Consider the following 14,978-nt stretch of genomic DNA (forward strand, 5'->3'; position numbering starts at 1 on the left):
GGGGACCCAAGCATACGGGACACTCACCTTATGAAGAGTTGACTGATAATATGTCAGAGTTTGTGGAAGTGTTATCGGAAAGGATGGTTGATATCCACCAACAAGTGCGTTCAAACTTGGAAACGTCTGCTGATTCGATGAAGTTAACTTATGATAACAGACCTACTGAGGTCAGCTTTGTACCCGGGGACAAGGTATGGTTGTATAATCCCAGGAAGACAAAAGGGAAGTCTCCTAAGTTGTCTTCTCCATGGGAAGGCCCATACGACATAGTGGATCGTCTCTCAGACGTGACTTTCCGGATAAAATGTGGTCGGCGAGGTAAGCCAAAAGTGGTGCATGCCAACAGGCTTTGGCATTATCATGGTCCAGGACATTTCAGTTGGGACGAAGTGGACAACAGAACAAATGACGCTGCCGAAGACGTGCCACCTGAAGAAGCCACCGTCGAAGAAGAAACTCTACTCAGTTTTGAGAAGGGAAACGGTGAAGCTCTTGGTGAAGTTACTACCACTGATGTGACTGTTACCGATGATGGTACATTTACTGATGAAGCAGATGAACCCCACATGAAGCAGAAGCCAACAAGACGGAGACCAGTACGGAAGAAGATACGTCCCGTAAAATTAAGAGACTTTGTCGAATTGTAATTTTATGTTTATAATTCTGTACAGTTAATTAAGTTATTGTTAATTGTTATTGGTTTATTATATGTGGTTATTGTTCCGGACGAACAATATTAAGGAGGGGGCAGTGTTGCGTCAGCGAGTCACATGACTACAGTGACGCCACGTTTCTAGAACTATCCCGTATCTTGGCGAATGCTCTAGTAATTACTAGATGGAGGGTAGACTGGTATATAAAAGAGGGGAAGGTAATGTGTGGATAGACAGTGTGTAATTGATCTGCGGTCAGAAGTATTATTGACGTTCGTTGATATAGCGTTTGTTTTAGCGCGATTGTTGAAGTTGAGTGTATCGGTAAAGTTATATTCGGAAAGAATAAACCAGTTTTATTAAGTAAAGACTTGTGTCGCTTAAGTTTCGTCGGAACGAAGTTACGGAAAATTAATTAACACACGGAGACGTAACAATACACTTATTTTCAACAATCGCTCTATAACGAACGTCAACAATACTTCTGACTGCAGTTCAATTACTCACACACCTACACACACATTATATTACATTACCGCGTCACGTTGTCACCCTCTTACGTATACCAGACTACCCTATCTAGTAAATACTAGAGCATTCATGAACAAGATAGTTCTAGAAACTAGAGAGCGCTACACCAGTCACGTGACCTCGATGACGCAACAATATTTATCATGGAAGGAGTATAGGAGCATAAAGCCTCTAATGCAGAAAATCAAGAGAGCACTCCATTCCACCCCTCTCTTATCTTGCATACCCTTTTTGGCCTTACAGCTCATGGCATAAAACCATAGTGGATAAGAAGAGAATGATTAATGGAGAAGGGAAGGGGGCCAGAAAGAAACTTTGTACACCCTGATAAAATTCCTTTCAGAGGCCCTGGATAGCCCACTGATTGGCTGATCCTATTTTTTACCATATTGTAACATCTATCTTGTTAATTCCACTTGGAATGGCTGTTTGTACTTTCCCAAAGATTCAAAATTTAAAGCCTCTCCCAGCTGTTCTACAAACATATTTGCCTAAACTTGGTGTGCACTTCAAACCTGCAAGTTAGTAATTGTAGGGTGTGAAATAACTCCAATTCAACCAAGAATGAAGGAGATTGAACAAAAATGTTTATCTCAGAAATAAACACAACAACAACAACAATTTTATTTGATAACAGAAATTATATCTGGTGCACATTGATGAAGGGGCAGATTTTGACCTGAGAAAGGGAAACCATGGTTAACAACTTATCTTTCCTCAAACATGCCACAAATACAGCAAATAACCTTGCATTCAGGCAAGGCATGTAAGATAAACAAGACCTGAATTAGTTGTCTAATGTGTCAGACAATATCTAATGGCACGATTTTAATATTCAAGGTTGAGAACATTCATTTTTGTCTAGAACCTGTAATATGTATATGCTATGTCACAGAAGAGGTTTTGTTTTTGATACTTTGATATCACATTGGCACCAGTAATATCTTAGTCACATCTAATATAACGATCTGCAGAATCATTTACTTATTTCCAAAATGCTGTATTTAACTATAACAAATACTTAATCTAATCTGCAATTAACACAACAGTGGCCAGGGACTTATTAAATAATATTTTAATCCAGACTATAAGGCCAATACTATAAAAAATTATTTATTTGAAGTTACCCAACCCCACACGAAAACTTGAGGATGGTAGTTTGCAATTTAAAAAAAAAAACATTTTACAGGTGAGAGAAATATACATTTGAGTTTGTTGTATATTACTATGAATGTTTCTCTTAATATACTTTATTTCGTTTATGTACATACTTTGTATTGGATATTTCAAACCATTTTTATGCCTATATTTCTATAATTAAACACTTCTTAGAGTATTTACTCTGTAGCTCTGTTGGATATATGACTGTTTGGTGTAAGTATGATTATTTCGTTTATTTGGTGATTTAATATTTAATTTACTTTTCATAAAAAGAGAGTTAAAAGTAATTATTGTAAAGGCCATAGTTATTACAAGTTTGGTTGGGTAACTATGTACAAGTCCTAATAAGTTGTGTTTACAAACACATTGTTGTCGAGGCTTTACTAATATTGTTGACTCAACATTACTCGAACATTCGCTATTTTTCTCGTGGTTAAACTACGACTACTACTTTGTTTTGACTTAGGTGATTAATGTTTCACTTTATTCCGTAGTTATACACATATTTGTTTTTATACAATTACATATGATAATTACATATGCTGTAATTTCTCTTCTTGTTGCTTTTCTTTTTTCTCAGACAACTGCTGTAATCTCTCTTCTTGTTTAATTTCTTTTTCCTCTAACAACTGTTGTAATTTCTCTTCTCGTTCTTCTTGTTTCTTTTGCTGTTCGTGTATTGCTGCCATCAAGTCTGCTAGGCTGTAGTTTGATTTGCCGCTTCTCGTTTCCATTTTTTTTTCTATCCCACTTTCTGACACCAATTTGTTACGTCTCCGTTTGTTAATTAACTTTCCGTAACTTCGTTCCGACGAAACTTTAGCGACACAAGTCCTTACTTAATAAAACTGGTTTATTCTTTCCGAATACAACTTTACGATACACTTATTTTCAACAATCGCGCTAAAACAAACGCTATATCAACGAACGTCAACAATACTTCTGACTGCAGTTCAATTACTCACTATCTACACACATACAATACTGTCCCGTCACGTTGTCACCCTCTTTTATATACCAGACTACGCTATATCTAGTAAATACTAGAGCATTCGCCAAGGTACAGGATAGTTCTAGAAAATAGGTGGCGTCACAGTGGTCATGTGACTCGCTGACGTAACAATTCGAAACACCAATATCGATTAATTGATTATTTGCGTGATATCAATCGATATAATCGTAATTTCAACAAACTTACTAGCCTACATGATACTATAATTGATGTAATTCTACTCATACATAATCAATTAAATCGCCTATATAAATTCAAACTATATAGTCTTCTACTGATATTTTCCATAAGAAATAATTCAAAAACATATAATTGGATTGGCCTGTGACAATAAGTAACTAGAACAACAAAAAGTTAGTCAAATACCATTACCAGTTTTATTTTTGGGTATTCTCGAGTGAGCTGAAAATACTTTGGAGCTTGATTTCATAAGTCTACCAAACAGAAAATGCGATATTATATCGAATTGTGAAACAATGATGAAATCGTTCTGTTTGAATTAAATTAATGCTAAGGAATAAACAGACTGGAAACAAAATGTAAAATACTGTGTAAAAAGCTTTATTACATGTTTAAACAAAAACACAATGATTGTATTTTTTTGACTAAGAGTGGATGCTTCTCTAATAGATCAAAATCAGGATCAGACTCTGATCATACATGGAAGAAAACTAACTAAATGATAGGTTTCTATCGTAAAACAAAGCTTCCAAATATCTAGCGTGTCTGTGATATCAAGTGACTGGTCATTCTCATTCCACATCGGCAGGCCAAAACCTCTAGATATTACTCGTTCAACCATTAAAGAATACTACTGTCTACTTCCTGAAACAAGGTTACTTTTAAGCATTGTTCTTCACAGGCGGCTACAGATATTACCAAACAGGGGCTCAACTACCTATTTTATTGGTTTGATCAAGTCTGCGGGCCTCAGAGATCCCTGCCTCAACCCCTCGAGGGCCATTTATAACAGTTAACAACAGTGGTTAAAGTTCCTCATGTAATTTTGTTACATGAGTCTAGAAAACCTCTAAAACTATGAATCAAGTGGATTTTATATCCTTAAGACTGACAACTTTTAGAGTCAAAAAATAAAGATAAACTTGAAATTAATCAATTTCAATAAATTAAACTTGGAATTCTCAACCTAAATGATACCTTATGTGCATGACGACAAAACGGTCAGATCAAGGATTCAGGTGGAAACATTACTAATTTTAACAGTTGGAGAACAGCCGACCAGAAGTACCAAACAACAAAATGTCTTTGTCAAGCCCTTTGAACAGAATAGCGAGACTGACTGTCTCTTTTATAACGCGATCACAACTGAAAGTGCGGGGCGTGTTTAGAAGCATTAAGTTTTGAATCCTTGACAGTTCGATCCACTGCCCAACAAGCTAACCACCAGGCTATACTCGGCCCGAATTGTATACAGCTCTTGTTAAGTTGTTCAACGAAAAGATATGTGAATACTGCATATCTCACTCCCTCACAGTAAATATTTCATATGTATAAAATGGTTAAGTGGTAATTTTTAAGTTCACAATTGGATCAGACTAAATCTGGTAGAGATATTGTGACCATGTCTAGTAGTAGTTGTAGTACCCATAGCTATTGATTTATTCTCATAGTAAAACAATATTTATTGTGCTTTTTTAGTAAGTTTCTATTACTGTTTTTATATGAACTATCTTGAATATTTGTATAATTATAATGAGCTCATTTACTAGTAGTGTGTTATTTAATTTCACTTTGGTGTTGTATTTTCGTATGTTTTAGACCACATTTTAAACATAACTTTTATTAATTTTATCATCACCATAACCAGGCGTAAGAACGTGTGATATGTCTAAAGGGATCATGACTGTGACAGCGTGAAGGTTTTTGTTTTTCTTGATTTGTTAAAATATATTATTACGTACATATCTATTTCTATTTGAAAGGCAAGGGCATTATGTTTGATATTTTAAGGTAAAAATTGTTTTGCCAACAAACTGATTAATTCTATAATACAAGTTTTACAAAATTTGTGTAACTCACTAATTCACTTATAAGTTATACTTAGTTATTGTTTAAAAAATTGCATTTAGAAGTTTTATTTTGCTATTATCATTTGAACCATTTTTTTCAATTTTAATTTCTAGAGTCTAATTTTCTATTACTTTTAACTTTCATACAGTAATTGGCCAGCACTCTTAGAGCCTATTAATACTAACGCTAACAGTACAACTTGCAAGTAGTTGGGAGGACAATGCAACTCTTAATTGGTGACATGGGTGGAAAACTACCAATAATTCATAAAATTTGTTTGAATTTTTACTGTCTTTCAAATGAATTATGCATTTTCATTCACTTTAAGTGAACAAATTATGATAGAAAAATTTAAATATGTTTTTGTGTGTGTCATAATAAAATTAGATAACAAGCTTAACATTGGAATATGAAGCGATTGGAACCTAAGTTTTTATATAGAGAAAAAGTTGTAACTTCATATTTCTGATATGTTTGTTGCAAATACATGAGAAATATTCAATAATGAATTTCCATTGTTAAACAACAGCTTCTGCATCCAAGTTCTATTTACTTGATATTCCATCATTGAGCAGGTTAGAAATGTAGAACATTGAATCTTTGTGCTAACTTATAGTATAAAGAAATATAAGCTTAAGTTACAATTAAAGTCTTCATATCAATAACTGAATAAGTCTACTTCTATTAGCATTATTGTGCATGTAGATATATATACATTCCTAGATATGATAATTTTATGAATAGGAGACCTGTAAAAAATGGCAGTAAACTTTTTTTTTGTTTTTCTATTCAACAACTTGGTCCATATACTCTCCACATTATTACTTATCTCTGCGATATAAAATTAGTTTCAACTGTGAAGGTAAAAGTAAGTAGAGGGTTGTGATAAATGTCTACGTTCTGATTCCAAAAATGTGACCAGTGGAGTCTCTCAATTTTCTTGGGATCTTTATTGTTTATTATTAGGTCAGCGATATAGACTACTGTATAAGCATAACTGATAATAAGTGCTGGTAATAATAAATTGCCGGTTAAGAGTAATTTTATGGAAAATGCAATACATAAGGATTTGTACAGCTCTGCTGAGTGGACTAATCTGTGGAAAATTATTTTCAGTTGATAAATGTGAAATAATGCATGTTTGGTATGTAAGTTTGGAATTACTTTATTTTTGCTATGGAAGAAATAATGTGGGAAGTAAGAATAATTTGAATGAGATGAGAGGTGACTGATTAAACATTTAAACTTTTAGCTGAATGCAGTAAAAAAAGAGCAGACACAGTTTTGGGTTCTGATTACTGAAATTTTGAGTTAAGCTTTACAGAGTTTATCATCACATATTGCTAAACTTTGGTAAGGCCTCATTTGGACTGGTTTTTAAAAATATTTTGGATACAAGCGATTTGTTGAAGTTTAAAGTTGCCCTTACAGTTGAGTTAATAATATCCCTTGTAAACAAGCCAGCATCTACCCTATTTAAATGTGAAAAATCCATTCCAAAAAGTTATCTTTTTTCCTGTTGAACTGATTCCATAAACTCAACTAGCCAACCTGATCTTCCTTACATATTAACCCAAGTCTAGTATTCGGCCTTAGGGATTTGCTTATAATTTCTTCTCCACAATTAAGTCTTGGCAGTATACCTGACAGAATTAAGTTATTATGACCTTTTCTTTGAATGTCTTTATTAATGCTTTGTACATAACAATTACCTACTCTGATTTACCCTTCCCTCCATCCTGTGTGGACTACAAAACTGTATTAATACTAGTAATCTTTATCATATCCCTTACTCTATCAGCAATATCTTCCACTCCTGCCCCTGGATAACATAATCTAATGGTTTTCTTCCAATTTACCCCACAGACTATTTATTCACATGCTATATTATATAATCTCTTATAACAACAACAACTTAATGTTTTCATTCCCATCCCTATCTGTTCCTTTTGTTACCCTTCTCTCTCAAGTTCATCATCTTCACAAGCTAAAGGCTGAAATCTGTTCTTTAGTAGAGTATTACTCATAATTAAATCAACTACCACTAGCCCTTTTATTACTATTTCTAATTTCCTCAGAGTTGTCATTTTCATGGAGGGTTGACAGTAACCCATGGGGCAGTGATCATTTTCCTGTTGTTTTGAGGGAGATTGGCCATGGCCGATGCCACCTGACCTGAGTGTCAAGGTGGAAGTTGTACCAGGCTGACTGGTTCTATTTTGCCTCTCTCTCAGAACTCGATCTTGGTGTCGTTAGTCTTCCATCTATTAACGACTGTGTGGAGGCAATAACTGATTGTATCATTCAAGCAGCTGCTTTTTTTATACTTAAAACCTCAAAACGTTTCCCACAGTATCCTTGTCAATGATGATCTCCAACCTGCCAGCAGGAATGGAAGGCTCATAAACAGGTCTGGGATACCTTTGGCAGGTATCCCACTCCTTGTAATCGCATTGGTTTCCAGTGGGCCCATGCCCATGCTCAGTAGGCCATGTATATATGTCAAAGCCAAAAGGAATTTTGGATTTAGTTTGGAACTAGCATCTCTTCAACCACTAGTTCCAAAGTCATATGGGATAAGATTTGGAAAGTTAATGGGAGGTATGCTTCCCATCTCCTTTCCATTTTACTCTCCAATGGCCTGAAAGTTGCTGATGTACAGAACATCACCAATACTGTTGGCGAGATCTTTTCTCATGCATCTAGCACTTCTGTTTATTCCTCCACCTTCTTGGCCATCAAGTCTTGAGCAGAGCGATTGCCTCTTTCCTTTTTTGCCGATTGTCTCAATGACTGTAATTGCCCCCTTACACTGGTGGAACTTGAAGTTGCTCTTCATCAGTCTGGCAGTACAAACAACATAATGATTAATCATTAAACTTGTCAGTGAGTGTAGTAGTCTGTACAGAAAACAACTGTAAACATGGCCTCTTATTGGCTAAAGATCTCACTCCAGCCACTTCCTTGAAAATTCATAGTGATGCTGTTTAGCAGTGATTGACAGGTCCCCCTCACAAGAAGTCAATATCGAGAGGTTTGGAGTTGATTTTAGATCAACTGATTTATAAAACTCTAATATGCTTGTTATAATATTTTGATAAACTGTTATCAAATCAGATAATAATCAAGTATAAATTGTAACTATTGAAGAAGAAATATGAATTATGTGGATACTGAAAGTGTTTTAAAGTGAGACAATATTTTGAATTTACATTGAATTATTTGAAACTTCTTGGTTAGCAAGTCGTGTTTTAACATTGATTGAGTAGACTATATTTATCCTTCATAAGCCACCAGAGTGCATATGAGACCTTCATTTTCCAAATATTTTCCAGCAGGAGGTCCCCAGACCACCCTGAGAGACACCCCTCCCCAAAAGCAGGGATTTCACTGCCTGTACAGTTCTGAAGATGTTTAAAGATAATTTAGACATATTATTCAATATATTCTGAAAGCATACAAACTATGCATATTTCTGTAATTGTATAATGTAAGTTACATAATATTTAAATATTTAAAGAACATATGATTAGTGAAGAAACAAAAAGTAATACTCTTAAATTACTTGTATTATTTAATTATCTTGTGATGTTAAATCTCTTATGTAGATTTTTGTCAGAAAAATCTTTAGTGATTTTGTAATATATTGTATATATATATATATATATTATTTTTAATTTCTTAAAAATAGGTTAAGTCATTAAATTATCATTCCTAGTATAAAGAGGTTTTTTTATTTTTTGTTGACTATTTCAGAGTTTGAAATATTCTGTCAGTAGATTTGGACACAGCTTAATAATTCAAGATGAAAGGAATTATTCCAGGGAATAATGTAAAAGGTATGTTATTGTCAAATCCAATTAAGCAGAAAGAAGGCCAGGGTATAAAAATTAGATAATCCAGTTGTTGCCTAATTGGTAGCTGCTAGTGTTATGAAATAATAAAAAATCAGCTTTTTGTAAACCATTTTAATGTTTTTCAGCCAAGTATTATCTTTCAATAGACATTCAAACATAATTGTATCAAGAATGGAAGGATAGCTTTCAAGTTTAATTGAAACAATGGTCAGTAGGGTGGTAGACATCCAGTTAGTACACAGCTTGTTGATTAACAGGACTAAAAGTACAATTAAAAACTTATTTTATTTTACTCTTAAGACAGATTAAGTTTGGCAGAATGGCCAGTTATCCTTTTAAATATGTTTTCCTCTAAAGAATTGTATTTTAATTCATATTATTATAAGGCATTACATTATACCTATTATTTTTTTTAACACGACAATTTAAATCTGGTCCTTCAGGGATTTTCAAAAATTAGAAAAGTGTATAATAATAGTATTTCATCCACACTATATTTATCACATCAATTGCTGACAATATATTTTGTTCAAAGTAGAGCTTTTCAGGAAAACTGGGGATATTGCAGCCGAGACAAGTTGGTCTTGACTTATTCATTCAAAGATAACATAGGCCTATATCTTAAAATGTTGAAGACAACATTCAGAAAATTAAGATTAAGTCCTCTTTTATAAATTGTAGTCAACTGAAAAAGCGCTGTGGCCATAGCTGCCGCGGCGCTTCTGTCACCTCTGCCATTATACCCTCTTCTAATTCTGGAAAATTCCTAAAGAACTAGATAAAGAATCTAGTGTTAAAAAAATAATAACAGACCTAACATAATGTCTTGTGACAAGTATAATTATTATAATCATCCTTTGCCAGATTATAAAAGTCATTCACACCATAACAGTTGTTGATATTACCATAAGTTCAGATTTGTAGTTGAATCAAATTATTCTTTCTTCTTTTCTTGATAGATCTGAATATAGTAATATACTTAATTACAATTAAAAAATAAAACATTTAGAATATTTTACAGTACAAAATACTGCTTGATATATAGTGATTGTACTGGTGAGTTCATGCAGTTAACTGCCCATTTGTTATCTTTTATTTTTGTCACAGACCCAAATCATTATTTCAGGTAATGAAGTTAGCTTATTTTAAATTAACACCAGCATAGTAATTTGAACTTTGAAAAGTAGCTCTATATGTTGCATAATCTTTGCCTAAGAGAAATACAAATAAAAAAAATACATAATATCATAAGACCTTTACTTTAAAGTTTAATTTTATTATTTAAAATCAGGAGTAGCTGCTGATTTTAACTTAACAACCTTAATTTTTAATCTTTGTCACTAGAAAATCTTGTAACCTTATACAAGTACATTACGTCTTATGGTGTAAACGTCTTTTTCAAGCTGGTGAAGCATAATTATACTTATCATGAGACATTATTATATTTTTTAACAATACATTTTTAATCCATTCCCTCATGGATTTTCAATAATTATATAAATGTATATTAATAGAATTTTAACCACACTGTATTTGTCATATCCATTGCCAATGATGCATTTCTCTCAATTCAGAGCTCCTTAGGCTGGCTGGGATATAAAATATAAAGAAATAGCAGGCCAAAACTGACAATTTGCATTTTTTCCTTTTACCTTTGACCTCTATAAAATTAAAAGAAAGTCACACATCCAAAATCTGTTTGCATTATTCTTTGTGAAAGTTGTTGCAAGGTGTCTGTGCCAAGTCTCATTTGGATTAATAGAAATATAGGGAAACTGCTGGCCAAAATATGTTTTTGTGATGTTTGACCTTTGATCCCCTGAAGTCAGAATGGGATCCTAAATAATAAAAAAATTAAAAGATATATTGGCATATCGGAACGAGCTATATTCCCTCTTAAGTTTCAAGACAATCAGCCCAGTAATAAAGGAATGACACAACTGTACAGATTGTTGAACACATATTATAATTATTTTGAATATGCAAATCAGCAAATCATGTAACAACCATAGTTGATATAAAGTTGCAATGAAATGGCATGTATCAGAACTACATTTGGCATTTTGCAGGTTGTGTGGTGCCACCAATAATAATCACTTTGGAGGAGGGTATGTAACAGCTCTTTCTGATTCAAATCATAAATATCTGTTCAGATTGGGAATTTAGAATTTCCAAGATGTGAATATCCCCTGTAATTAATTGCATTTGGGTAAACTTGGGGCACTAGTACCATCCAGAAAAGAGCTCTACAACAAGTTGTACACAAGCTGTGGTAAGAGGTAAGAAGCCACAAATACGAAGTTCAGTGACAAAAGCCATCCATATGACCCAGGCAACAGTGTGCGGTACTACCTAGGAGGATCTACATCTGGAAAAGTGGCACAAGTCATTTGTTCAGAAGTTTATTACATGTCATATCCATTCAATCATCATATACCTCAAGCACTTGGAGAATGAAAGTGGTTTAATACTTTTCCTTGTTAACACATAACAGTCAAGCTGCTGATGTATCAATGCCTGTGGATATCTGTGCAATTGGACTGTTGAAATATGCACTGGGAAACCTTTGTTCTTGTACACAAAATGGATTATGGAAAATAGCAGGGGGGACAGGTGTAGTTTGAACATGAGAATTTCATGATGGATTCTTTTGCATTGGAAACTATGCTGCAGGACCATGATGTGGTGAAGCTCCAAAATCATCCTAATATAATGTACTCAACCTCTGTAATTATTGAAAGAATAAGAATAAAGAAGAAGAAAGAAACAAGGGAAGAACAATATATTTCCATCCCTGTGGAGGAGACATTATTCTTTGTTGCAAGATTCAAAAGTCCTGAAAATTGGAGTATAGGTTCAGAGAAAAAGTTTTGAAATGTCCTGCAATTTTTCTTTCATAAAATCTGTATGAATCATTTCCATTATCTTCAGTAAACAATAGTTTCTGCATGGCCCAGGCACCCAAAACTAACAGAATAAACTCTTCATTTTGTGAATAGAAATGTGGAGAATGACCCATATCAAATAGTCATTACAGTTACAGGTTCTAGTACCTTTGAAGTTATGTTCATAGTATGGACCATAATGGCATAATAGTTAGGTGGATGTCACTACTCACTCCAGGAAATATTGGAGGTCAACAGCAATGAGATTGATAGATGCTATTACACTGTAATTTTTTCCAACAAGTCCAGATTTGCACACTTTTCAGATACTGTATGCGTCTTGGTTTGGAGTTTCTACTCTCAAGGAATTTCATCAGCCTATTTGTAAGCAGCTGAATGATCCCAGTTGGTGCTATATAGAGCGACAATTACTAATGATTGATAACAGTAATTAGTAATAGGTTGTTAACATTGATAATAGCCCCAGCTTATTTATTTCTTAGTATAAATATTGTGCACAAGCTTAGGTTAGAAACATCTGCTGAAAAATGCATAATATTCTGAACAGGGTTTCAATACATGGTTTTCATTTGTTGGAGAACAGTATAACAATAGTGCAAAGAGAGTAGCAATTTGTAATAGTTTCAGTCTTATTTTTTAACAGCAAGCAAGGCATACATTATGGAAATTCTCGTGGCTAATTTGAAACATTGCTTAAAAAAACATGCATGTGTTGTATTCTTTAGTTAAGAGCTACATGCAGGTAAGTCATAACCACAATAATAAGAGGAATCATCAAACCTAGCTGGCAATGAGTAACATATTTTAAGAATGAGGATAGAATTGTTTCAGTGTAGGAATTGATGAGTATTGGAGGTGAGTTTTAAAATGTTAACAAAACAAAAACTGGTTAAGTGGTGCAATATGAAGAAGAAGAAGAAATAGAAACATTCTGATATGATCACAACTCTGTACACAGAAAACTATTTTTCTCTTGAAGTCCCACTAATATGCCTGAGAAACTTGCATGACACCAGTCTTGTGACAACTGTCACCAAAGTTTCATGTAAAATCCTCCACCAATAGGAATGTGACACATCTCTTTGCACAAATGCAACCTCTACATTCATGTGCAAAATTCCTCATTCTTTTCTTTGGCACAATCATCTTGTTTGTTTATTTCATGCCCAATTTTCTCATCTTACCTTGTTGATTCTCCTATGGTACTTGTCTACCATCCACCTCCTTAGTGAGGTGATCCACAGAGATCCTGAAGGTTTTTCAGGGGATTGCCTCTCCCTGATTACCTCCACTTTGGCATGTTTGTCTTCCTTGCCTCTAGCCTCACACACATGGTTTCTCTGTTGTTGGGATCTCCTGTGGAGGGATTTATGTTCATTTACATCCAACTTATCTCTGGAACTTACATATGCCTCAGGATTCTACCACCAGTCAATTCCTGTCTGAGTTGGTAGAAGATCTTCTCTCCCAGCAAGCCAACGAACCTGTCGATCATCCATTTCCAGGTTTTTATTTCAGGCTGCTTATGGTACCCAAGAAAACCAGGGACTGGTGGCCTGTGATTGATTTGGTTCAACCCCAATATACCATGTATTGTTTCTCACCCTTAGTTGAGCTTTTTCTCCATTTTTATGAATGACTAAGGTAGACGTCGTAAATGCTTACCTGAATATCATGATATCTTGTCAGTCGGGCCCTGTATGTTTTTTGTTGGTTGGTCAAGACTTTTGCCTAACATTTCCATGCTCTGGGGTTGTGCTTCCATCATTACATGGAGGACTGGTTTCTGTTAGACCTTTCAGAAAAGGAGTCCACCAATCACAATCATATGCTGTTCCTGGAGGCAACTCTTGTGGGTTGGTTAACAATTTCAGCTCGGTCTCTGGGACCGACCTCATAACTGTTTTGTGCTAGTTATAGTTTCATGCTATAACTTTTATGTTAGTAAGCATATGTTAACGAAATTTAGCAGGTTATTAGTAAACATGACAATGCTTTCATATGCAAAAATATCAAATTTTTTATTAAGTCTTAAGGTTCGTTAAGCAATGTTTTTCTCATGCTTTTTTTTTTCTTTTCACATGTTGCCTATCCAACATGAAAAGTAATTTTCATTTTAAGGTTACAAATACTTTTATGCATCAGAAAATTTTCAAATTACACATGTGAAATCTTTATAATGTCGAGATAGTTATCAAACATTTCTAAAGGATAAAATTATATATTTATCTGTTATTTTCACTGACGAATCTCTGTAGGGGTCAGTAGATTTGACTGATCTTGTAACCACCTTAAAAATATTAGAAAATAAATATAAGTTATGCCTCTTTCGTTCTAGCATGACAACAGATTATAACATGAAAACAAATGTTTAGACTAAATAACTTAAATATCATAACATTATACATTTATATATACTTATTATTTTTATTATATTGACATTTCAGCTAAGTCTGGCAAACAATACAGAAGTAACAATGACACGGCACATGTACAATCATGTTACTGTATCCAATAATATAAAACTGACCTTTAGTCTTTACAAAGTGACCTGTCTTGGCTGTGTTTTAGTAGACAAGTATTTTGTAAAATACAGTCACATTTCAAGTATTATACATTATATATGTATATAGATTATTGCTATTTTGAAATAAGTTCTTAAACTTATTTTTTCTTAAAACATAGAACAGTAAAAAAGTAAAGCAAACAATTATGTCTTCTAATTACAACCTTTGTACTCGGTTGCTGCTTGACATAGGTTGCTAAGCCTTTTAAAATTTTGCATGTGGACAATACAAAGCAAAATAATTTTTTTAGGTTTTAT

The 14,978-nt window shown here is 33.8% G+C and overlaps 1 protein-coding gene across 10 annotated transcripts in view; it reads left to right on the forward strand.

Annotated features, from left to right (window-relative positions):
- Positions 1-14,978, forward strand: part of LOC106461546 (cell cycle checkpoint control protein RAD9A-like) — a 93,032-nt gene that overhangs the window by 3,825 nt on the left and 74,229 nt on the right. For 2 of the 10 annotated variants that reach the window (XM_022388531.1, XM_022388536.1), the window contains exons 1-2: positions 5,201-5,331; positions 9,148-9,230. In XM_022388531.1, coding sequence (XP_022244239.1) covers positions 9,197-9,230 — 34 coding nt within the window. In that variant the 5' untranslated portion in view covers positions 5,201-5,331; positions 9,148-9,196. Of the gene's footprint in view, positions 1-4,767; positions 4,855-4,941; positions 5,019-5,171; positions 5,332-5,865; positions 5,967-9,147; positions 9,231-14,978 lie in introns of those variants that run through there. The other 8 variants (XM_013921380.2, XM_022388533.1, XM_013921379.2 and 5 more) reach the window with 8 other exon arrangements.

Source organism: Limulus polyphemus, unplaced genomic scaffold, assembly GCF_000517525.1.
Source record: "Limulus polyphemus unplaced genomic scaffold, Limulus_polyphemus-2.1.2 Scaffold983, whole genome shotgun sequence".
NCBI classification, from domain to species: Eukaryota; Metazoa; Arthropoda; class Merostomata; order Xiphosura; family Limulidae; genus Limulus; species Limulus polyphemus.